The sequence below is a fragment of the Archocentrus centrarchus genome, chromosome 4 (assembly GCF_007364275.1).
Source record: "Archocentrus centrarchus isolate MPI-CPG fArcCen1 chromosome 4, fArcCen1, whole genome shotgun sequence".
Lineage (NCBI taxonomy): Eukaryota > Metazoa > Chordata > Actinopteri > Cichliformes > Cichlidae > Archocentrus > Archocentrus centrarchus.
Genome location: NC_044349.1, coordinates 8,662,752 through 8,688,599, shown reverse-complemented (window position 1 = coordinate 8,688,599; position 25,848 = coordinate 8,662,752). Strand labels below are relative to the sequence as shown.

Below are 25,848 nucleotides of genomic sequence, written 5' to 3'. Positions count from 1 at the left end.
AAACTGTGATGTATGGATTATGAATTCTAAAAGGTCGTACAAGCATGATAAATGGGTTATGAATTCTAATTTCAAAAGGTTAAATGAAGGTCCTAAATGAAGTTTCATTTCAGGTGCACAAACTAAATTGTTACTGGACAAAGAAGGAAATATGAGGTCTCAGATGGCACAAGCTTGCTTGTAGCCAAAGTTAAACATTGCAAGTCCATCTCATAGCTCAAACACTGTAGATTGAGTTGGAGTTCAAAGCTGTGTACAGCCTGTTCATGGAGGTGTTTGGCTTTTGTTAGAAGATATCTGAAAACTAACTGATACGTTTGCATGATAAACAAGGTAGCTATTCTTTCCATACCCTGGCATTAATATAGTAGTGTAGGTGAATGCAGGTGGCTGTAGTGGTGCTGATATGTTTGTTCTGAAATTGATTTTGTCCTGACAGTCCATTTATTTCACTGGAAATAACCAGTGAGGACATCAGAGCATGTCATCTGGGTTATTATCTATGTCTGGAATGGAGTATTAAGTTGGATCAGCACCATGGATAGCACCCAAAGAGCTTATAAGTTTCTAAAGGAGTCTTCCATCTTCTTTAATATCCTGCTGATACACAACTAACCAAAAATCAAAATTCTGTTGCTTGGCTCTGACTAGCTCTGCCTTGGCATTTGGTCTTCTTACAGTGACTTTCATTGGCATTATTATCAGGTAATCAGTCTTACCTGCTGCTTTGTATCTTGGTCATAAGCCTTTAGACTTTCCTAAAACAGTCTGTTAAATGAACACCATTGTGTCTCTGTGTCGTGACTCTCCTATACACCTCATTAGTGACTGTTGACTGAACTCTATATCAAACCTTCTGTCCATGCTGGGCTTTGGTCAGCAATGTGTGCATGTCCATCTGAGGGCCATGTTAGTCCCATTCCTGTGGTGATGGCCAGCAGTGCTTCGTCTGTTTCACAAACACTCTTCCTGCCAATGGGAGAAGAACTCATAATGACCTCCACTAGGAGAGGAAAAGTGTGTCTGTGTGCTGGGCTCCTCCTGTTATTTATATTAAATATGTTGGCCACTATAGCCAAATGCAGCTCAGTGTGGCCCACTACTGAACTGCTCAGTGTGTGTATGTGTGTGCGTGCGTGCATACATATGTGTGTGTGAGAGAGAGGGACATGGTTGATGTAAGCTGATGCAGCAGATATGGATCTGCATTTATTTGAAGTACAGCAGATGGAGCGTGTTTGTCTGAAAAGTCTTCATGCTGCATTAGCACTGTTGGCATCTGTCATGTTATTTTAGGGTATTTGAAGTAATTTCATATGTACACTGCCAGGTGAGACTGTAGGACCAGCTGATGTCTGCAGTAACTTCATAACTATGATTGCAATAATGATTTTGTAAGATCTCATTTCAGAGTGAACTTGAAGTGTTTTGTGGGGCAATTGCAAAAGATTATAGGGACATAAGATTTATGTACTCAGTGTTTGTAATTAATGGGATCCATAAGGAGGTATGCGAGAAGAAAATTGATTCTGTTCTCAACCTGTCGTACGTCATTGTGAAAATCTTTTATCATCTGAAACAACACACAGTTGGACAATATGATTAATTGTATACACTCCTATCTATAATAGTGTTTGTTTTACAATGGCACTGAAAACTATGATGTATGAATGGCAGAATTTCTATTTTATATATTCCTCTTCCTTGTAAAGATCTGAAGCCTACATTACCCATAAGGCAACTTGACTGTAGACATTTGGTACAAGGAGCCAAGATCAGGCTGCAGAGAGACTATGTTCACTTCTGCAAGGTTCACGCAATCATTAAATCACTCCTTAAGTACAGCAGAGTCAGTCTAATGACTTTGTATCCAATGGGCTTGTCAATAAGTACATCAGGCCTAGGAATTTATCAATTGCAAACATTGTTACACTACAATAATGTATTTTTTATTCTAGAAATTTTATCAGTGCTAAAAATGTGGCCATGTATAAATGTGTTATTTTCTTTACAATTTTATATTTGTAATATTAACATAATTGTTGCTGTCTTGAAAGTGACTTTGGTGCATGAAGAGGACATAAACAACAGCAATAAGACAAGAGCCAGTCTGCTCTCAGTCTGCAAATGAATGTGGTGAAGTTGGCAATTACATGCAACCTTTTTCTGATAATATGACAATTAACTTTGATAAACTAGTGAAAATCACAAACCTGTTGCCATCTGTTGCAAATCAGTCTACATACACAGAAATTTACATTAAACAGAAATTTACAAATGATCTATTTACATTCAGAGTCTGGCCAGAACCTCACACAGATACTCTGAAATTTCTCCACATTTGCAGGATGACATAGGTGACATATTGCTTTTACATGTGAATATATTCAGAATGCAACCAGGTGGCAGTCAGTTGAGTTGAGTGTTCTACTGCAAAGAGATGCGGTGTAGACTGGTTCAGACTGGTTGCAACTTGCTGGCAATCTGTCTGCATTTATAAATTAGATTTGCAAACCTTCGCGAATCTGTCTGAGCGCGATGCTGCTGTCAGTCCAAGTCAAACCACAATTGTTTGGAGACAGCTCGCCTTCCACCAAACAACTTGTTCAGTCACCTTGCAATCAAAAGTTGTCCAGAAGTTGGGGTGCTTAGTGGTGAAGCCGGCGACCACATACATATGCCGCGTTGCGGTGCGGGCGGCGCGGGTTCGCGTCCCGGCCTGTCGCCAATTTGCCCGCCTGTCTTCCCCTGTATCTTTCCCCCATTTCCTGTCTCTCTCCACTGCTAACAAAAGCTACTGTGGCCAAAAACGCAAAAAAAAAAAAAAAAAAAAAAAAAAAGTTGCCCAGAAGTTGAGAGTGTTGCACGCTCAACATCTGGTCGACCAGGTCAGTCGCCAAATGTGAAAAGATTCAATGTAATCACTGGAAACAGCTGATTTTTCCTTTTTGCAAGGAAGTTGCTGTCCTGCTTTTCCTCTAGTTTGATTGAGCCATTACCAAGACCAGCTTACACTAAAATGTACAGCAGTTGCACAATGATATGTCAGTTACACAGCAATATCTTTCTTGAACCACTCTAGTTGCCTTGCAGCTGAAGTGCCACACCTTCCTTTCAGTTCTTAAGGATCCAATATAACTATTGATTGTGCTGATTGAAAAATACCATGATATTTGGTTAAAACACTGTACAGTTGCAGTGCTGACCTACAAGCTTGATGTTCTCTCATGCCATTAATTTTCCTGATGTGGGACTGTAAATGCCTGCAGGTTGACAGCAGTGTTAGTCACTGGGATTACACACGACTGTCACACGCATAAACACACTCACATGTGACACACACAGAGGCGGTGTCTGTCAGCGAAAATAATGAAGTGATGCACAGAGGATTATCTTCACTTCTGTGAGTATGCTTATTACACTTTTTGCGTGTTTCTGTGTGTCATGCACCACTTGTTATATAGAAGATTAACGGTAGCTCCATCACGAGGCTTTCAAATACAGCGCTGGTGGATTTTCTTCTGCTGAACACCAAAAGTGAGGCACTTTTCTTTCTTTTCCAGCTCCATTCGTTGCCCTGTTCTTTTCTCTTTTGCTTCCTTTCTTTCCTCTTCCTTTGTTACTGTCCTTCTTCTCCACCTGTCACCTCCTCCTCTCTTCCCAGTGTTACTGATGTCTGTGGTAATGGTCTGGCTTTCCACCCATGATGTGTGATTTTGGGGGATTTGAGGTGTCACTTGTAACAGGAAGGTGACTGATTTGGGATTTGCAGTGTGTCACCTTGTCACTTTGACGCTGAGCTGCCAGAGTTGAACCGCATTTGTTTTCCTTCCAGTTTTGACATTTAAACTTAAATCAGTACATCAACACAGTTTTGTCTTAAATTGTTTTATTTACTTCTTTTTCTTCTTCACTCCTCTCATCTCTCTTGCAATCTGATCAGTTAATCCATACCAATATAGATTACTGAGCTGCTGTTTTAATTATAGATGAGCCTCTTGCAGCACTGCTATTTTTGGAGCCTGGGCCTATAGTACACTTATAAGGCAGGCTTATAAAGTGAAGGATTTGGGTTGTTTTTTCTGTGGTTTTGGAAATTCAACTAAAGAGGTTTGTGTCTGGTACTGGAGTTGTGGGAGGCTGAAGCCTTTCCACTGGGTTATAGGTAGGGTAGATCCTGGACAGGTTGTTGGTGCGTAACAGAGCTAACAAAGAGAGACAGACTCACGCTCACATCCACACCCAATTTAGAATCTCCAGTTAACTGTAGGGCACCACTGGAGCACCTGAAGAAAACCCATGCAAGCAGAGGAAGAACATGGAAATTATTTATGTCCTTGGACAAATTAAATTTCTGAAGCCCAGAAAAATGAAAAATGGGAGAAAAAACTTAGAGCTGAAGCTGTGCAGTAGAGTGTCCTCATGTTGCATTGTATGGAGAATGTGTTTCCTCCCATTTGAGGGCATATCTAAATGGTACATTGTTTACATGTTTGCAAGCTAGCAGCCTTCTTCTTTGTCTTTGTTGCTATAAGCTTCTCTTCTTTCAATATGTGGAACAGTGTTGAACTGGCAGCAAGGATGTGTATTGTCTGCATGATTAAAGCATGCAGGGGTCTGCTGATTAAATTATTGGTCTGTAGTGCTGCTAGTGGAAAAAAAAAACCTTTAGGAAACCTTTCAATGTGCAAGAAAAGTCGAGATGTTACAGCAATAATGATGTAAAAAGTGGAACAACTGCATATATGATCCAAGCCTGTAGGACAAAAAACTGAAAAGAAGAGTAGGTATATTCATTTAACCCCACTGAGAGACATTGTCTTTTGTCTTGGGGGTTCACTCGTGGCAGTTACTCACAATTAGTATGGGCTATCTCTTTCAGAGAACAGAGGAAAGGGTGATCTGAAAAGACAATGCATTGGTGCAATGCACACAGTCCTAATGATGTGAAATGCCCATCTCTATTGGTTTTGTGTTGGATAGCACTGAAGCTGCACAATGCGGGGAAAGGTCTCTGCCAGCTGCTGAATGGAGGAACAATACTCCTCTAGAGAGCAGAGAGGAGAGGAGGGAAGAGGAGAGGTGGGAACACAAGCCATTAGTCTCTGCCATCATCACCCCACCACCGCCTCTGTCTCCCAGTTTCCTCACCTTCTCCTCACCTTTTATCTATCTTTTCATTATCCTATGCTTTCTCTTTCTCCTCTGTCAGTATCCCAGTGTCTGTCTTGTCCTTAATCTCTTAATACTACGTTGAGGCGATTTGTGTTGACGGTTACGTGTTGATGATATGAAACCCTATCTAATGATTTCGATGTATCTTGAATTATGAAAATTTGTAGCAACCTGGAACCTGTTCACTTTTACATTGAAAGAATGTTTTAATGTTTCAAGTCATGTGTGCAAAAGATGTCTTATAACCTAAACCACATGCGAGATAGACTGATATAATGGAGAAAAACTGAAAAAAAAATGCCAAATGTAGAAGTGGAGAAAGCGAGACAGATGGAGGCACAGACAAATATAAATCATGCAGTGCAGAAAGAGTTTAATTGCTTATACTTATTAAGACAAATGCTGGTGTCTCTTTTTTTGCTGCCTTGATACAAAATGAAAAGAAAATCTATTTAAGAGCTATGAATTGAGCTCTTAGTTAAGCTTCCCAAAAATCAATATTCAGAATGCTTGGTCAAGCTTTATCGCACGTGTGTGTGCGTGTGTGTGTGTGTGTGTGCATGCGCGTGTGTGTGTGCGTGCGTGTGTGTGTGTGTGTGTGTGTGTGTGTGTGTGTGTGTGTGTGTGTGTGTGTGTGTGTGGGTGGATGGGTGGGTGGGTGGGTGGCTTGTAGACTGATTCCCTGGGCCAAAGTAGGGCAGGAGAGCCTGGCATCGACTCAGCTTCCTGCATGAGTGACCTGAGGAAACTGTGTGTGTGTGTGTGTGTGTGTGTGTGTGTGTGTGTGTGTGTGTGTGTGTGTGTGTGTGTGTGTGTGTGTGTGTGTGTGTGTGTGTGCGTGCGTGTGTGTGTGTCAGCACAGCAAGCTGCTGTCAAAGAGGGGGAGGAGCAAAATGAACGCACCAGCGAACGGGAGATGGAGCAAGAGTGGAGTGTAGTAGAGAGAGAGAGAGAAAGAGAGAGAGAGAGTTAGCATCTGTTGTTTCTCTGGCAGCTGAGGAGCACTGGACTGATTTTACACACACATATTTTTTTTTTTCCAACAAGCCACACACTCACACACTACATACCTACATACGCACACATTCGCATCTTTCCTCTCTGGCTCTCTCACGTGCTGAATCCACTGTGGATCGGGCGCTCTCTCTCTATGCTTTTCCTTCTTATTCACATCTCGGGACTCTAAGCTTCAAACCCCGCTCCCACTGGCTTAGACACTGATCTGAGAGCCACTGTGACGGCATCACATCGCGGACGCTCTCTGTTAGCAGCGTGTGAGTACAGCTGAGTGGGAGAACAGATTTACTTTTTTACATCATTCCTCTGGTAACATCCTGGCGACTTTTTATGGATAACATTGCTGAGAGACTTGATGAATGTTCAGGGAATGAGAGTAAAGCTAACAGAAGGTTGAACAAGCCTGAATGGGTAAATCTCTGATACTCTAACACTCTCATAGCCATTGATGCAGCACTAACATGTTGGCTGGTGTCTAGCAAGTTTTGATGTAAGGCATTGATAACTTGATAACTTATGACCAACAATCTCACCTCCAGAACTTTTGTTTATTTGTTTTTTGGGGTTTTTTTAGTGTGCTGTTCTACTTTAGCTCCATCATTAAATTTGACTTTAACCACGTTCAAGATTTCAGCTCCCACTTTTCTGCATCAGCATTAGGCTGGGTCTTAAAGGAAAAGCTGATCAGAACTGCATCCTTGGTAGCACAGACTTTGTCTTTGTGTTCAAAATCAGGAGTCAATAGAAGAAATATCTTAGCTGCAACACAGTCTTTGTTCTATAGATCAGAAAGAAGAGGAACAGCATATTTCTGTAGCTTTACAGTAGCTCTTTCTTTGTTTCCATTTTTTTTTTGTTGAGCTCTGATTCATAAACTGCTTTCATTCTTTGTTTCATTAGCAGATTTTGTTTTGCTGCAATACATATGAGCTCTATCACAGTCATTCATCTGCTTCTTCTCCTCCTTGTTGTTTCTCTCCTGTCGGTTCTTTGTATGGTCTTCCTTTTCACCTCCTTTCCTAATTTTCTCTCTTGCTCTTAATCCCACGCTGTAATTTCATGTTTACAGTCAATTGCTGAGGATGTGAACATTTTCATCTGACCTGTCAAGCTGAAACTGACAAAAATACATATGCTGATCCATCAATTTGTGAAGGATTACAGCTGATTTCAGCCTAAATCTGAAAAAGCCTTTTTTTGGGGGGGGGGTATTAAACATTCAGTACAGCAAGTTAAGCACTGAGTAAATGGAAGTAACGACAATCTGTTAAGGTTCTATTTTTGTTTTGTGTTGCATTTTTAGCTGTAGAAAAAAAAAGCCAGTTGTGGATCATGTTGCTCTTTTTGCTTGGATTTAAGATCTTTCGGTGCTTTGTGGGGATATCAGCTAAAATCTGGGTGTTTTGGGTTTGTTAGAGAGGAAAAGACGGGTAAGGAGAAGCAGGAGATACTGCAGGTTCCAGATTAGTGTGTGTGTGTGTGTGTGTGTGAGTGTGTGTGTGTGTGTGTGTGTGTGTGCGCGCGTGTGTGTGTGTGTGTGTGTGCATGTTCATGGGCGTGTGTACCTAGAGTATGATTGAATTACTCAGGGTTAATTAGATTCTGTAGTCCACAGTAATGGTTGAGATACACACACACACACACACACACACTCAAGGACATCGTTCAGAGGGGCTTTTTCAGGCTTATTGCCTGCAGCGTTGTCATCCATGTATTAGTTGAGATATTTTCTGGGAAGCTGTGCGGTGCTAAGCAGAGTAGAAGACACTCAGAAAGGATTTATTACACGTATCTGCTGCTTGTTCAGCCATTCTGGATCAAAATACTGCCATTTGCAGCAACTTGCTAGAGGTTAAAAGTATGTACTTTATTGCTGGAGGAAGCATATCTGTATACTGTTAAAGCCATCATTGCACATCAGCTGAAATATTTGTGCTTCCTCTTTGTACATATTGCAAAATACTTTATAAATAAAGAGGCTGAATGACATTTTAATGGCCACTGGAAAATTGGGTGAGACAGTAAAGTGTTTTTGCTGCATGTAGCAGAAGGACACTAAAGCACAAGGCAGCTGTGCTGAGTGTTTGAGCAAATCAGTGCACTTTGCATTGATTGGCCAATCAGTCGGTCTCACGCAATTTACTTCATGCCATGCAAGGGAGATGAGTATGCAATTGTTCCTAGCAATTAAACTCAAAATGCTGTTTGGAAATTCAGTGATGTATTTATGGGTCTGCACAGGTTTACTAAGAAAAACTGCATGCTGTGTAATTGCATTGCAAGTGCGGTGGTGGAATGGCAAACAACTCAGCCATTTTCTGGGAAATCCGTGCATTTCTGCCATACGTCAGATTGAGATCCAGCGTTGCGTGCTTCTAGCAGATCTGTAACATTTCAGCCGATGAGCAAATAAAAACTTAATAACCCCATGAAAAGCCTGCACCGATGATGCTGTGTCACACCACCACTGAGCGGCTTGAACGTCACTATGTGAAATCATTGTGCATGTATAATGGAGCGCTTCAGTGCAGACTCACCTATTTTCCACCTACGTCTAGCCCTAATATGTCCCAGTGCTCTTTGTGTCAGCACTGATCTGAATCACATGAGCTTATGGTATCATTTCAGTATGTCTCCCAGAGAGACTCACTTTTTGGTCTAACTTTAGGTAAATGATAGTTTAAACTAAAGATATATTTAGTTGTTGTTTGTGAGGAGGGAAAAAAAGAGGGAAGGAGTGTTTAAATTATCCCCTAGTTCCAGACCTCTGAATTGCCGCCCACATCTCATAGTATTGTCCTGTGGTTAATTTAGGTCTTTTGCTTTTTTTCCCAGTTAGAGAAACAATTAGCCAGTCTGGGTTCAGTGGGTATGATTAAAATTGAGAAAGCCAATTTAATTACTCTGCTACCTAGAAACATTTCAGAAAGTTGAATATGACATGGCAATTTAAAGACAAAGTCTCGCCACTTGACAGCTATCTGAAGTTCCCCAAGCCCATATTATAACGATTATTTCGTAGTGTTATCTTTCATTTCACTGGTCACTGGGGTTTAAAAGCTTGCCAGTCACATCTGATAAAAACTGCATAAAAGGTTTGCTGACTTTTCTCCAAAAAGAGTTCCACGTCTCTCTCTTTTGATGTCTCTGTTGGAACACTGGGACTCACAGACACTTGTCTGTGCTCAAAACATGCATACAATTTAAACAGAAATCAGAGATGCATCAGTATTCTGTTACTTGATTTGTGCTTTTACCTTTAGGCATATAAACTGCTTTTCCAAAAATAAAAAATAAAAATGAAAGTGCCCTTTCATTCTTGCTGTATGTCATTTCTTGGCAGTAAGCTATCCCACTTATGATCAGAGATGTATAAAGTACTGGAGTAGAGGAGTGGAGTAGAAGTACAAGTACTATATAAAAAAATTGACTTGAGTAAAAGTTGAAGTGTTCTTTCAACACCATACTCAAGTGGAAGTACAGAAGTACTCAATTTTTTTGGTACTTAAGTATTGCAAGTAGAAGTATTTCAAAAATTGCTACTCAAGTACCGAAAGTACAAGTACAAGTAAAAGTACAAGTACTGTGTATATTAAAGAAAGGCAGTCAAAAGTTTGATTATCATTGTTTATATTATTTCAAACATTTGAAAGGCACAATGTATTTGGCTGAAGCTGGAGTAAAATGATAAAAGGCCATACAAGTGTTTACAAAAAAACAAACACAAATAAAACATCTCAAAAGGCCAGAGGGGCAGTCCACAGAGCAGCTAAAAGACAAACCTGGACAAGGTGTTCCTGGGACGTCATCCATCTCGATATCGGACAGTAAGCTGACGCGTTTTGTCCTCAATACTTGCAAGCAACAGCGCAAAAGGCGGAGACGAAGCCTGCGTTTTTTTTATAGGCTTGATCGCTCAAATCGCCCAATGATGAGCCAGCTTCATAAACCGTGACAGCGCCATCTACCGCTCTGGCATTGATACTATGACTTGGGGATGATTAATAACGTTTTCATAATAGTAACGAGTAACGATTCAGCACGTGAAAAATGTATCGGAGTAAAAGTATTAAATTAATCAAAAATATATAGTGGAGTAAAAGTGAAAGTAGGGGAAAAAATATGTACTCCAATAAAGTACAGATACTGCATTTTAGTACTTAAGTACAGTACTTAAGTAGTTCTACTTCGTTACTACACATCTCTGCTTATGATTATATTCGTTGCAAGTTATTCATCTTGGCCTGACAGATCACATGGTCCTTGTCCTCTACCTGCTTCCTTCTTTTTCTTCCGGTCTTTTTTCTTTCCTTGTTTTTTAACATGAAGTTTAGTAGTAGTCCTTTTTTTTTTTTTTTGCCAAGTCTCTGCCTTGTTTTTGCACCCAAGTTGTGTCTTTTCTGGCTTCCACCTCAGACACTATTGTTTCACTTTCTTCAGCTTTTTCTCTGTTGTAAAACTTCTCTAGGCAAACATTTCCTTATATAGTAAAAACTATGTATTTGCACATGAAATAAGTGTGCAAAGTAAGTAATTTCTTTGTACATGTACATTTAAAAGGATTTTATTACGTCCATTGACACTGTATGACATGTTTGGCTTGGTGATTTCAGTCTGAGTCAGGTCGAGCCCATACTGAGTTTAAAGCAGACTGTGCGGGCAGGATTGTAAATGTATGTGTTGGTGATGTTATCAACATGGATCGGGTCTGATGTAACAGGAGTTAATATTCAGATCAAACAGACTATTAGATTATGGCTGTAGAGAATCTGTTGGTAACTCAGTGTGTGCGTCTGCATGTCTGTGGGAGTTGTGTGTTTGTAGCTGAGTGGGGTAACTCAGTACTGAGGGAATCCTTTCTGATCTTGAACAGGGAATTCTGCAATTGTCATCATTTCTCAAACTTCTTGTTGTAGTTGTAGCGCTGCTACAGCCATTTGTAGAAAAATGTGTGTTTCCCTGTTTATTCCCACTCTGCTTTTCTCTTTGAGCTACTGAGCAAAGGTGATTGAAGTGTAAATATCAAGTCACCCAGCTACTTCTTATATGGAGTGACATCAAAAAATGAAAATAGCTTAAAATTAATCAAAAAGGTAAGGTTTACCTCGGGTCTAACAGTGTTTTTCCTCTTTGTGTATCTGTTTGTGTGTAGAGTACAGTCGTTTCGAGGCAAAGATCCATGACCTGAGGGAACAGATGATGACCAGCAGTGTCAGTTCCAGCTCCACGTCCCTCCGCTCCACACAGAAGCGCACACTTTACGTCAGGTACAATACAACACACGTACACACACACTGAGGGCGGCCAGAGGTGACTGATTGTCCAGTGTTCATCAGTGTGACACCATTAGAAGGCCTTATCTCAGCTGTCTGCGATTTGTGTGAGGTTATCACATCTAAAATCACAATTAAATGTGTGTGTGGCAAATACTGTCTCACACTCACACAAACGCATCCATCAGCCTGTCACCTCTGCAAGTGCCCTTCTGTCCTTGTGCCGTTCTTGTCCTGTTCGCCCCGATTTCTCAGTTCCATCTTTAGAGCCCAGAAGCAGTTTTAGCCATAAACCAGCTCCACTTTTTGATGTCCTTTCTTCACAAGAATCACAGTCTTTGAAATATTGATTAAAACGCTGGGTCACTGAGTCCACATAAGTCACATTGGAGCTCTTGGAAGATCAATCACGTGGAAAGCAAAGACAGGAAAAGCAGCTCTAATAGCAACACTAATGAGGCTTTAGGAAGACAAGCATTTTCTTTTAGGTTACTTCAGTTAAGCTAAAACAGAAAATGAGCCAGAGAACATAGTCAAAGAACACATTTGCAGATGTCTGTTTCCCTTTTGGATTGAAAAAGTGATGCTTTTCTCTAATGATGGCAAGAGCTGTCAATGAGCGAGGAGGCACAATCAATCTGCATTTCAGTAGACTGTGCCACTGCCTGATTACAGACCAAGGGTGACATTATTATGAACATCTTCCAAATAAATGTCACTGAATGTTGCTGGTTTGTTTTAAAGGTCTTTTGTGTATTTGTCACAGTGTCACTTAGATTAATTCCAGCTTTTCAGTAACAAAGAGTCTGATATCAATATTAAGAAGAAGCTTTTAACTGGCACACAAAATGAGAACAATTATTTTAAAGTGTTGAAATTTTAAACTAGGCCCATGGTTTTTGTGTTAAATATTTTTTCATCTCTTTCTTAATGTATTAACCAACTTCTGTGAGATAATGGAGTAGGCTTGAAATCAGATACAGCAAATTTGCAGTTTATGGACACAAACTTGAGTTTAATGCCCGCTGTTCTGATACAAACAACAAAACATCCTGCACCTCACTGTTTTTCATGTGCGCTACATCTCCAAAATTGAGTGTAGTCTAGATGAAAAGAATATCTGACTTGAGCTGTGTGCAAGTGACCTGAAAGGAAAGGGTAGGTGCAGCTAGAATGGATGCCACCTTCAGTAACGCACTCTCTCCTTCAAACACACACATGCTGATCAGACGGACAGAAAGAGGAGTCAGAGTCTGAACTCGGAGCTATAGGCCAAAGGTCACATTCAGCTACCGGGGAGCTGTAGACCAATAAATCAAAAAGATTTATCCACCTGACTGATCATCTGGTTTATCTGACTGAGAAACAGGCTGATTGATCCCCTATTTTATTTCCTTATAAAACCCTCTGGATTTTTATTTAATAAAAATCTGATTCTTTACAGCAAGATGCTTGAGCACTCTTGGTACTTCTGCCTCAAATCCCCCCTCATTAAAACAAAGCATCCTCCTACTGAACTATATATCCAATGGCTCATTATGAGGAAACATGACATTGCAGCTGTTTGACATCATGTTTGTTAAATTTTTAAATAGTTAGCCACAGGCATGATTATCATTAGCATAAATTAAGCGTGCACCCACTGTTTTTATTTGGTTCAGGCTAAAAGTGAGGAGAAATGTCCACTGCTCACTTGATTAAATGATGAGAAGCCTGCATTAGAATGTCTCCTACCAGAGTGCACCTAAATTAAATTCTGCTGTAGAAATAAAGTTTTAACTATTTATGAGGGAATGGCTACCATCCATTTAGAGGATTCTTTCTCAACAAAATTAGATACCAACAAGACTGAGAGTCTACTGCCATGTTGCTGCTTTAACGAGGCAATGTGTCGGCCAAGCAGCGCTTTCTTAATGGTTAAGTCAGCACGCTCACATTTCCTAATTATTCTTGAACCCAAAGTACAGATAAAGGCTGATGTCACTGCAGGCATTTAATCACAATGCAGTCACACAATGCAATTTAATACAGTAAAATTCTGACCTGATAATAGTGCCATAAGAAATGACATCAGTTCATCATGACAGGCCAGTCAGTTCAACACAAGCGTGCTGATGTGACTCAAACAAAGCACACTTACACTGTATAAAATCATACAGTTATTAGACTTTATTAGGATGTTTCCATTCTAATTATCATGATATATTACATATTATCAGGACACCACCTCATCAGTTCGCATGCTGAATGTTAACGACAGTGTTCCTCCAATTTTTTTCAAAATCAGGATCCTTTCAAGGTTGCATGGGATAATGTAATAACCCCTCCAACAGCCCACATGATACATAAATCACTGTCATGCAAGAACTTCCTGTATCTGGCTACTGCCCAAAAGTGACCATTCAGATTGCAGCACGAGACTGGCAGCTGATTGGTCGAGCTGAGCTTGTCGGTGCATGACAGATGGGTTTGTGTGTGTGTGTGTGTGTGTGTGTGTGTGTGTGTGTAATGCTCTGGGGTGCTGCTGTGTGTACTTGCGTGTACATGCAGCATGTGTGTATGCATAAATGTTGTGTGTAAGAGACAGGCTAACCTTTCGTCAGAGGAAATGTCACTGAAACAAAGTGACATACTGTATGTACAGCTGTGCCTTGCATGAAAGGTGAGCATGTGTGCTCGCCTCTGTTCTTCTTCTTTCCTGCCTCATTTTACATTCACACCATTATGATCTATTTTAAACACACCCTATGGTTCAATAGCATTGTAACTGTATATCTCACTGCGGAAAAGGCTCAGGGGTTGCTGCAGTAACAAGATGATCCCCCATCCTCATTGAAGGTATACAGTTTATTTTAAATGTCTGAATACTAATTTGTCTTTTTTATTGGTTTATTAATGCATATGCTGTTTCTGTGTATTAGGAAGATGCTCAGTGAGTTGTAGCCTGTTGGTGTCCATATGCTACATAAGATCAATTTAAATTTATAGCAAAAAAAAAAAAATAGTGCACTGATTCTTACCCGAGTGTGAATGTGTGCACTGAAAAATTAGGCCTGCCTCTGCTTTACTGATCCGTGGTGCAAGAGAAAGTAAATAAGCATTTTAAAATGCTTCAACGAGCCCTGAAACTGAATATTGAACTGAATATGGTGACTTGTAATATTAGAATTCATTTTTCTGCTGAAGGTTGCAGGAACCGGAGTAGGGGGTTTATATATGTGGTAAAGCCCTAAGGCAAATGTTGGATTTTAGGCTCTACAAATATTTGCATTCATATATCATCAGGACCACCACACCAGTAACTCCTATAGCCAGATATATTTTAAAGTAAATCTCTGGAGTCTTTTTTCTCCTTTGGAAAGAACTTCTTTTCCTCAGCTCAGTATAAAAGCAACTTTTTGTGTGAAAATGGAGAACGCCAAACGCTTTTGATTATCTGACAGATGGTATCATTTTAACATCAGCATACAGTATATGCATGAACCAAATTAAGGTCATTAAATGTGCTGCTATAACATCAGTTACACAGTAAGCTGTTCTCTTCTAGCTTTGTCCTGCACAATGTTAATGTCTGTTATGGCGACAACTAAAAATATATTCAATTGAGGAGGACTGCATTTAATGCTATGTCCCCTGCTGTAATGTTAATTATGCGTGAATGGGGATTTACTTGAATTTTACTATTTTGCGTCAAACACTCTCACATGGAACTTTTTCACCCTGTGTTTTCGCCTCTGAAAAAAAGCACCCATATGCAGTAACACTATATGAGCATTCAGTGCAAAGTTAAACTGCAAGGCTCTTTGGACAAAAGGCTGCTGGCTGTGCAAAATCCAACTCTAACATAATATATGTGTGTTTCTGTTACAGACTCATTACAGTAATTCATGTGTGTTTCCCCACTGGACCTGTTCCTCAGAGGAATTCAAATGACTGTAATAATCAGCCCCCTGTACAAAAATAGCATTTACATGCTATTTAATATTATAAAATGTCCACAGGTTAACACACGCGGTGCTATAATTGCAGTCTGTAAGGTAACACACTGCTACATGCTGCAGTAATTAAATGTGTGTCCCCTCCCTCGAGTAATTAGATTTCAAACGTTCTCATGTACAAATAAACCGACAGTAACTGAGAGCCTGTAATTGATTTAGTTACATTTACATAGTTGTGACCTTAATAGCATCACACACCATCCATCATTGTAACTTGGTTGCTGCAAAATTAGGAGGGATGGATTTTTTTTTAATTGTGTTTTATATTTTCTGCATCTCCTTGCTGTATATCTGTAAACCCACTAATATAAAGGTACTTTATGTGTACAGTTTGTCTTCTTCTTCTACTCTCTCATGCCGTTTAGAAAATTTGACTTTCTTGTGACATTGCTGGAACATATTTTAATGCCTCACTGTGCAGTAGCTCCTATTACAGCAGGCCTACTATATAGACTTCATAGTGTTCTAAAAAAATATTTTTATCACTTCAGATTCAAGTGATTTCATGCTTATCATAAAAAAAGTAGTGAGTGATCAGGTTGTACATTTCCATAAGATATTATGACTTTTGATCAGAGTACATGAGGACTTGATGGCTAGTTTAACATTAAAAAATGTGAATGTTTATAGAATATGTTATAGAATAGTTAGCAATAATATTTTTTAAATGACTAATGTAATGAAAATTCTTCTAGAAAATTAATAATGAACTTACCACAGTTAAAACAAGGTTAGTTAATAAAGATACACACACACACAGACACCACACATACCGTAATTAATAGTTATTAACACATCATTTTTGCGTTTTGCCTCCTTACAACTTTTTTCCTCCCTTCAGTTTGGTATAATAATTGATATTCTTGCAGTATATTGAGTATCACAGAATCGTGCTACCATCACTGTAACAGGCAGCACATGATACTGTTTTATGAGAGATGAATCCCACACACAGTTTAAGCCATCTTGAGGTTTAATCTGATCTAATGACCACTGTCACCAGTGGAGCAGTTTAACTGAAGCTTTTGTGCCATTACAGCTAATCAGCGTCACCACAAACGCTGTAGGGATTCCACCTGTAAGCCTACTGCCCTGTTTGTATTCCTGTTAGACTGCACCTGTTAACTTATAGTATAGTAATAATGATGCAGACTGTCACTTTTTAGCTTCCACCTAAAATTAAAGTCTTCAAGTATTTCCTTTATAATCTTGATGTATCATTAATAAGACATGAAGTGGCGTGTTTTTGTACTAATGTCAGACTCTCTGTTGGCCTGTCTGAGTCTATCTCTCTTTCTGATTTTCTTCTGTTTCTCCTTCTCTGTCTCTGTTCTGTTTTATTGATGAAGGCAGTAGGGACTTTGGGGGATGTTGGTTATTTCAGCTCTACTTCCCTTACACACACACACACACAAACCCACACACTGTGCTGGCCTACTTTCCTGGGTCTTTTCCCTCTGGATGGGTTTGGATCTCTGTGGTCACAGAGACAGACTACTACTACACACACACACATAACATGGACAACACACTGATACTCACACAAACAGATGTGCACAACTTCAAACACTCACACACACAGGCATGTGCTCCCAGACAAGGTCATAAATTAGTAATTTAAAAAATTATTTATTGTGTAGAAAAGCAGTTCTCAGCTGTTTTTCATCTGCTATTTACTGCAGCACATCTTTCTGTTTGTCTCTTTTTTATTTTTAAAACGTGTGCCAGTTTGATAATACTGCATTAAATCTGTGGGAAAAGTTTACTTTAAAACTTCAGAGTGAAATGTATATGTCATCAACTAACCTGTCCTCCAGCAGAATGGGTTGTCACGCTGAAGTTGAGTGTCTAACTACATGCGTCATTTGTTTTGTGTCTGCCTGCAGGGCCTTGTTTGACTATGATGGAAGTGCTTCGGATCTGAGTGCGCCAAATCAGACCCTGCCCTTTCGTTTCGGGGATATCCTACACGTGAGCAGTGCCAGCGAAGAGGAGTGGTGGCCTGCCCGTCACCTCAGCCCCCCGCCCCCAAACTGCCCAGAAGTTGGGGTCATCCCCAGCCGCCGGAGGTCAGATTTCAAAGGGTTTCGGATGGGAGTGGGCAGATGATTTTATTGATTCTTGTTTTGTTAAAGGAAGTAGAGGCCTGTGATTTAGCTCAGTCATCAAAGTCGAGTCTGTTTATATCCTGCTGCAACAACATGCATCTTTTGTTCTCTCACTGCAACATAAATCTATCTGTTAATTGTCTGAAAGCTTTCTGGCTGCTGCTTGTGTACAGAGAGCATTTCACTTGCCCCACCTCCACTACAGTATCCACAAGAGGAAAGTTAGTACTGTTGTTTCCCACTCTGCTGACTGTGACGAGGATGCAGCTGGGTTAGAGTCAATGTTCCAAACATTAGCGTCCGGTTAGATCACCTGTTTTGTCACTTCTTTTTTCTATTTGTCTTTTAAATGTGAGACATTTTGTTTGAAATTAGATAAAAAATAATGGAGGAATTTTAAGTTGTTGGAAATTGAATCGCCACCTTATCGTGGTGAAGGAGTTTGTGTGTCCCAATGATCCCAGGAGCTATGTTGTCTGGGGGCTTGTCCCCCTGGTAGGGTCTCCAATGGCAAATTGGTCCTGGGTGAGGGGCCAGACAAAGAGGGAGCCAAAGACCCCTATGGAAGAGTCACCAAGGGAACTGTTTACTCCGCCCGGGATAGGGTTCCCGGGGCCCCACCCTGGAGCCAGGCCTGGCCAGGGAAGGAGTTTGAGGGAAAGCATCTGGTGGCCGGGCATTAACCCGTGGTGCCTGGCCGGGCGCTGCCCGAAGAGAAGACATGGTCCCGCACTCCTGTTAGCCCACCACCCGCAGGAGGCATTGTAGGGGTCGGGTGCAATGTATGTCGGGCAGTGACCAATGCCTATCAAGACTGGCATTTGGGACATGGAATGTCATCTCTCTGGTGGGGAAGGAGCCTGAGCTAGTGTGTGTGGTTGAGAGATACCAGCTAGATATAGTCAGGCTCACCTCAACACATGGCCTGGGCTCTGGAACCAGTCTCCTGGAGAGGGGCTGGACTCTGTTCCAGTCTGGAATTGCCCTTGGTGACGGCAAGCTGGGGTGGGTATCCTTGTATCCCCTCAGCTTGCTGCTTGTACTTTGGAGTTTTCACCAGTGGACAAGAGGGTTGCTTCCATGCGCCTTTGGGCCGGGGAAAGGGTCCTGACTGTTGTTTGCTGGATAGACCTGGTGCACCTAAAGGTATTGTGAGGGTGCACTGGGAACACCTGACAGAGGCCCCAGTCACCGAGATCTTAACTCCCACCTCCGGCAGAACTTCGACAGCATTCAGAGGGAGGCTGAGTACACTGAGTCTGAATGGACCATGTTCCGCACCTCCATTGTTGAGGCTGCTGCTCAGAGTTGTGGCTGCAAGGTGGTTGGTGCCTGTCATGGTGGTAATCGCTGAACCAGATGGTGGTCACCGGAGGTGAAGGGAGCCATCAAGCTGAAGAAGGAGTCCTATCAGGCTTGGTTAGCCTGTGGGACTCTGGAGACAGCTTGATGGCTCCGGTCACCAGAAGTGAAGGGAGTTTTTCCAGGCTGATTGTGATTGTTCACAATGCAACAGACCCTGTAGTCAATCATAAACCTTAACAAAACTAATTAGAATTTAAAAACAGACAAAAAAGTATTTGAAGCTAATTTTTAATACAGAATTTGCTTCACTGTATAAATCTTGTTCCTTTTTTCCACATTGGTTTGTTCACATTGCCACCTTTCTTTACAAAGAGTTTTTTATTGCCTTTGGAAGACTATGTATCATGTTTTCATGATTTACATATTTTTTGGTTTGTTTTGTTTGCTTTGGCGACACATGAAAAGAGAAATTCAAAAATAAATCAGCATAGTTTTAATGTGCCATTTCATTCTGAGTTAATCTGACTGTGAATGCTGTGCGCTGCATTGGTGCGCAGGACCTAACACGGGATTTCAGCTCTGTGATGGTGAAAATAAAGACAGCTTGGCAGCTGTTTCCTGAGGACAGCTTCTGCGGTCGGAGATTCATTTTCAAATTAGTTTCAGTTTTTACACTGGAGTGTCATTTTTGTGTTGACTCATATCACTGCAAGCATCATCGTTATGAAGACTCTGCTGAATGTAATCCTGTGGTGGAAATACACAAGCGTTCTTTCCTTCCACCTCGACTTGTTTCCCCCGTGGAGGAGGTAACAGACAGATGTTATGTTTCTGAGGTGCAAGGCGGAGACAATTTAAGACAAGTCATTTTACCATCCGTGACACAGAGGGAGGTGATGACCACGGGCAGAGGGGTGCGGAAAGTGATGGAGTGTAAGGAAGAGAAGTGAGGGAGTGTTAAAGAGGAAAGAAGGGATTCAAGGTGGCAAGGAAGAGTAGGAGTGAGTGAAAGGAGCAGATTGTCACATATGGGTTTGACAGTTGAGGTATTAATAGACTGAGGTGTTAGAATAGAGGTTTGTGCATTAGGGCTGCTCAAAAAACTGTTATTGTAAAATGAGAAACTGTAAAAATAGAAAGTAATATATTACACAACTATGGTTGTAGAAGTAGTAAAATGATAAAAGACGTTAGAATATGTCTACCAGAGGTTTAGATATTACCAGTTATTTGAATGCAGGATATTAGAAATTATATGCTGGATACTATTAGTATTAGTGCTATGATGAAAGGTAATTACTGAAGTTTAATCAGTCTTTTAATATAAGCTTGTGTTACGGTTAAGCCTCTGATATAAATGTATTTCCTGCCTGATCCTCACTCATCTCTCCTGTAGCTCTCCTTCTCTCTTCTTTTCCCCTCCTTGTCTCCCTTTCTCTCATCTACGTCTTCTCCCCGTCTTCTCCATAATCTTCCTTCTCTTCTTTCTGCTCTCCCTCCTTTTTTCCTCACGCTCTGATCTGAGGACCTTTTTTGCAGCTATAGAGTGTAAGCGTGCTCTTATAAAGCCATTGCTTGGTTATTGTCTTCTTACGGAGCCTTTCGAGGCATTATAAGTATTCAGAGTAAAGAATAACCTCGGGTGCTTCTTCAGTTGTCATTGTAATGTTTTTTTTAAATTGCTCACCACATTGTTGCTGGTTTGTCAGTGACAGTTGCCCAGCTGTTTACAGACATCAGGAGGCTAAAAGCTGCATTACATAAGACTTTATACAAAGACACATCTGGCTTTTTTAAATTAAAAAGGAAGGCTGAGAAACAGGTCCCAGAAATTCAGCTTATTTGAAATTCTAGCGTTGGATGTGATTGCCAGCAGGAAATGGTCCTGCACAGGAACTGACAACGCTAAATTTAAACTCGGGAGACAAAAACGTCCCCACAGCAGGAGCAAGTGCAGCCTTCGTAGAGAGGAAATGCCTTTTAGACTCAAGTGTGCTCAGGTATTCTGATGCTGTCTCTGTCTTTCATTCCTTAGCATTTGTTTTAAGGTGATCACAGACTGTTTAGATTAATGCACATAAACATGTGATCTGCTCTTTACTGTCCACTTCTATGAAATCTGGATAGGTGCACAAAATTCCCTCTGCTTACTCTCAGCGCTATTTAAAAACCCCATAATCTCATACTGATGCATAAAGATATGCAATCACAAAATTCCAATAAAGTGAGCTGCTTTTCAGATGAAGCGATATTTTGTAATTTTCTCTCTTCATTTGCATCTTTCTTTTAGATCTAAAACAACTTGACTCACCGAGTGTGAGGTTAAATTAGTTTTACGGTTTTAGGGTGCTAATTGCGATTAAATTGTGTTAATATTTTTTTCAGCACCTGTCTTGGCGTCCTCTCTCTGCGTACTGCCTAATGTTTCCTCCCATCTTTTGTTTAATTCACAGGGCAGAAAAGAAGGAGAGGTCGAGGTTAAAGATAGTCAGAGTGACCAGGTCTCAGGACAGATCGGTGAGTATCAGCGTTCGTCATAAATCCTATAATTAAAAGCAGTTCTCATAAAGGAAAGAATCGTAACTCATGTTACAGTGTAGTATCCTAGTAAGCTAAAAGTACTCGTCAATATAAGTACTTTATTACAGCAGCAGCGGACTTTATTCTCATGAAAGCAACACAAAAATCAGGATGAACAGAAGTGTTCTCTCTCATGATGCCTGTGTGCCTTTCTTTGATTCATGGAAACACTAAATCACCTGCTGATGAGAAACACACTGACCGGCTTTGCAGTGTTCACTTTAATCCAGGGTGTTCTTCGTAGTCAAAAGAAATAGCGAGTAAAGCTGAGCGCTTTAGTTTTTGTTTCTCGCTTTGAATATTGGTGGATTAAGACCTGTTGCTCAGATGAAACAAAACAGTTTAGTTGGTTTGTTTCTGCAGTTTTCTGGCAGTTTGTAAATTAGGTTGTCAACTGATGAGTCAAACAAATTAGGCCTCAAAAATGATGTTTGTTTAAAATGAATAATTGAAGCTGATCACTGAGAAGACGAAATCTCAGGACAAGTAGACCCCACTTATGCTGAATATTTTATGCATAGAGAAGAGAGTGCTCTGTAAAGGCTTCACCAACATTTGGAGTATGAAGAGCAACTTTATTATGCTATTATAAGGTAACTGGCGCTGTGCAACAACAAAGTTGCAGTACACATCTAAAAGCAACTTTGTTTTTTAATTAGAGGCAGTTTAAATAGAGCAGCACAACAGCTTCTGTTATTTCATCCTGTGTCATCAGACGTTTGTTTTTACATTGAAGAGACAGCACCATCTAGTGGGCATAACTATCATGATGTTTTTCCATTGGTAGTAGAGAAAGAAGCAGCATGACGTTATTACAGTATGACAAGATCCACAAAGCAATGTTAAACTTGTCATTTTAAACTAAAACCACGTTTTTATCCTAATACTAAATGAGGTATTGTTGTTCCTGAATGTTAAAAAGCTTCTGTTGCTCATTTCCAGCTGAATATTTTTATTCTGGGACTCAATTAAAGTAGATTTTCAAAATCCAAAGCTAAGTATTTGTCTTACATTGGCCCATTATCCAGTGCCATAATTCATCAGGTCTGCCTTTTTTTTTAACCATCCCTCCTCCTCTCTAAACATCCACCTGTCTTTTGATTGGCTGCCCCTTGTCTGGCTTCTGCCATTCTTCTAAGCTCCGCCTCTTCAGCTCAGGCACAGCCAGGGCTGTAACCAAAGCTGCTTGAGGCTAATGTCAGCTGGGTCATTGGTCATGTTTAATATGAGCATCCAAAATTTCTAGGTTTAACAGACAATAAGTGGAAGCATGACAGGTTCCCTTCAACAATAGATGAAACTGATTGCAATTAATAGAGGAGAAAGAGTATTTTGATGATTTTAGAAATTTTTATTTCAAAATGAGTCCGTTGTTAGACTAAAGGCTGCGATACAGAAAACTTTCCAGAGAGAACTACGGTTAATGACAAAAAATCTGGCATTACCTTAATAAAATTTTGTTTTTAAATTAGTCCTGGAATATAAGAAACCATTCTCAATGAAACCTTTAATTTGCATTTGTAGTTCAGTCAGTATAACAATGAGTCAAAAAAAATTTCAGGGACTGACTTGGCTACATTTCCTTTGTTACTGACAGCCATACCAGCTGTTACTAGATAAAGACCGGCAGTGTTAACTCTTAATTAAAAAGTAGAATTACAGAGAGATTTGCAGTTTTTAATGTCAATATTTGGGACGTAGAAAGTTCCAGTCTGAGTTCATGGGTGAGAGGCAACAACGTGACTTTATTCACACTTCGCACAGCATGATGATGAGCGCTGACACACAGGTTTAACACAGGCTATTGATATCACTGCGTTGTCAGCTCACTCTCTCACTTTCCCTCTGTTTTCTTCACACTGTTTGAATCAGCAACACTGCGACCAGCAGCTCTGCGTGGTGAAGAGATGATAATTAAAAATTACAACACACACACACACACACACACAGACAGACACACACGGTGTATGCCCTGATGCACTAAGACTGCAATTAGTCTTTCTCATTCAAACTGTGTTAGCAGTAGAGAGCGCACAAGCTTTCACATAGGCTATAATAATAGTCAGGATACTCTTAGAATCATTTTCAATATGATATTTAATTCTTTCTCTGTCTCTGTGTCTCTGTTTTTGTAGGATCAGGATGATAAAGGTAGGTACTCTCTCCCTCAGCGGCACCTGCTGGTCAGCACATATAACTCCACCTCCCCTCAAACCTGACTGGCACTAAACTGTGGTAACATTGACAGTTATGGTCAGAGAAGAAGGAATAGGATGCAGTGAAATGGAGAGTTCTGTTCAAGCAGTTCATTACACAGCTAACATGCAAAGTCTGGAGCAACCAGACCAGCAAGTGAAAATCTCTTCAGTACTCCAGTAAAGTTATTGTTCAGTTCTGGTCATCCTTAAAACAACGGTCAGCTCATGTTGGGGGGTAAAACTCATAGTCTTCCTTAAAATATACACTCCAGAGTTTAAAAAAAAAAAAATCTTAAAATTTGCACAGATAAGGTCTGTGGATTTATAATAAGAATACATCAAGAAGGAGCCTTTAAATGTCCAATATGAATATTTACAGTAAGCAAAACTCATTAGAATATTCATATTGACATCTGAAATGTGGACCATTCCTCACATTTGATTGTTCTTAAAAGGAAGGTTATGTTAAGAAAGTTTACTGTTATTTCCAAAAGCTGCAGCATTGATATTTTACTTATGTGCGGCCTATAAATAAGCATAGACGGGCTCCCATAGAAGAAGTGCAAGACAACATTAGTCTGCCTAAAATATGCATGGTAACCTCTTGAATTTTTTATCAAACTTAATTGCCGTTAAATTGCTCAAACTTTTTCAGCTTCAGCATGACTTAGCTGTGAAATAACACCAAACTCTAAATGACTTGGTGACTCAGAAATACTTAGAGTTATCGTTAGGTCATCCTTTGTTACTTCCGTGCTTCTGATTAAAACACAAAGTACAGTAAAATCAAAGCATATAATGTTAAAAAACTACATGCATTTACACAACTTTCCAAAGGAAAGGCACAGATGTACTGGAACAGTGTACTAGCCTGTGCTTAATTTGCAAAGTAAGTAAAGAAAGAAATGAAGTCATACTGAGATTCTGCCAGCATCCAAGAGTGGCCTTACAAAGGCCTAATTTAATCTGGGAAAGTGGAAATGTATTGTTGGCATGAACCTTAAAAATAGTCCTTTATTATATAAGAATAAGGTTTGTTTTTTTGAGGAATTTAATACTTAATACACAAGATTTAATACTTGTGTATTAAGTATTAAATCTTAAAAGAAGTGGACACTGTTGTAAACTGTTATGTTAGGTGCTGTTGCCCCTCCATGTAGCTTGTGATTGGGATATTACAGTGCCTAATGTACATGTATATAAAAAAATGAATGAATGGAATTATGTTTTGAAAAGTGAAACTGTGTCAGTGAATGCAAGCTTGTATGTGTGTTTGTGTTTATATATGTGTGTGTGTTGTATGTGTGTGCTGACTCTGACCTGTCTTGTCCTTCCAGAGCTGGTAACCTCTGGCACCAGCGATAGTGAGAGTAGTTCCTGTAAGTCTAGACCCTCCTGTGTCCCCTCTCTTTCTCTCTCTCTCTGTCTCTCTCTCTTTCTTTCTGTCTCTGTCTCTCGCTGTCTTTTTTTTTTCTCTTTCTCACTCTTCTTCTTCACTCTGTATTCTTTCAAACCTCGGCTCTCAGTCCAACAGCTACTTGATGGAGCTGCTGGACTGAGCTGCTGTGGGGTTTTCTCTGTGTGTGCTTGTGGGTGTGTCATGTATACATGCACATGTGCATTGGTGTGCTGTGGTTTATTTTGGTTTTACGTGCATGCGGGTGTTTGTGTATGAGTTACCTTTCTCTGCTTCTGCAGCCTGCTTTTCCAGAGCTGTTGAAGAAGTCTTTTCCAAAAGTAGAAAAGGGTAAGAGTGCGAAATGTTGCCAGTTCTCGGTCCTCTTAATGTGTTCTTCATTTGTGTTTGTTTAAACAGCTGGTCAGGAGGAGATCCTTCTCACCTACCAACCTGTCATGCAGCATGAAGGTCAGTGCCTAACTCTCTTCTTCCTCAGTTGATAATAGTTTTTCAGGTGTGTTAAGATTTGGAAAAGACACAATACCTTATATTATCTACAGAAACTTAAAGTGCTTTTCCATTCAAAACAGTGTTTTGGTCTTTGTTACTTCTCCGTGGGAAGAATTTGTCAGTTTGATGGGCAAATTGTGTTCTTTATTGTTTACCTGCAAACAGGAAGCGAATCCTGGTCCGTTGTGGAAACCTGTAAAACTTAAAACCACTTCAGTAAGCGGAGGCATGGATGGAGCTTTACGAATCAACATGTCTTAGCCAATGTATTATTAAAGCAGATTA

At 40.2% G+C, this 25,848-nt stretch overlaps 1 protein-coding gene across 3 annotated transcripts in view; it reads left to right on the top strand.

Moving 5' to 3' along the window:
* The window catches only part of LOC115779536 (discs large homolog 1-like protein), an 87,279-nt gene that overhangs the window by 55,155 nt on the left and 6,276 nt on the right, over window positions 1-25,848 (top strand). For 2 of the 3 annotated variants that reach the window (XM_030728249.1, XM_030728250.1), the window contains 6 exons: window positions 11,345-11,459; window positions 17,350-17,532; window positions 21,330-21,393; window positions 23,592-23,607; window positions 24,992-25,033; window positions 25,471-25,521. In XM_030728249.1, coding sequence (XP_030584109.1) covers window positions 11,345-11,459; window positions 17,350-17,532; window positions 21,330-21,393; window positions 23,592-23,607; window positions 24,992-25,033; window positions 25,471-25,521 — 471 coding nt within the window. Of the gene's footprint in view, window positions 1-6,233; window positions 6,450-11,344; window positions 11,460-17,349; window positions 17,533-21,329; window positions 21,394-23,591; window positions 23,608-24,991; window positions 25,034-25,470; window positions 25,522-25,848 lie in introns of those variants that run through there. The other variant, XM_030728251.1, reaches the window with a different exon arrangement.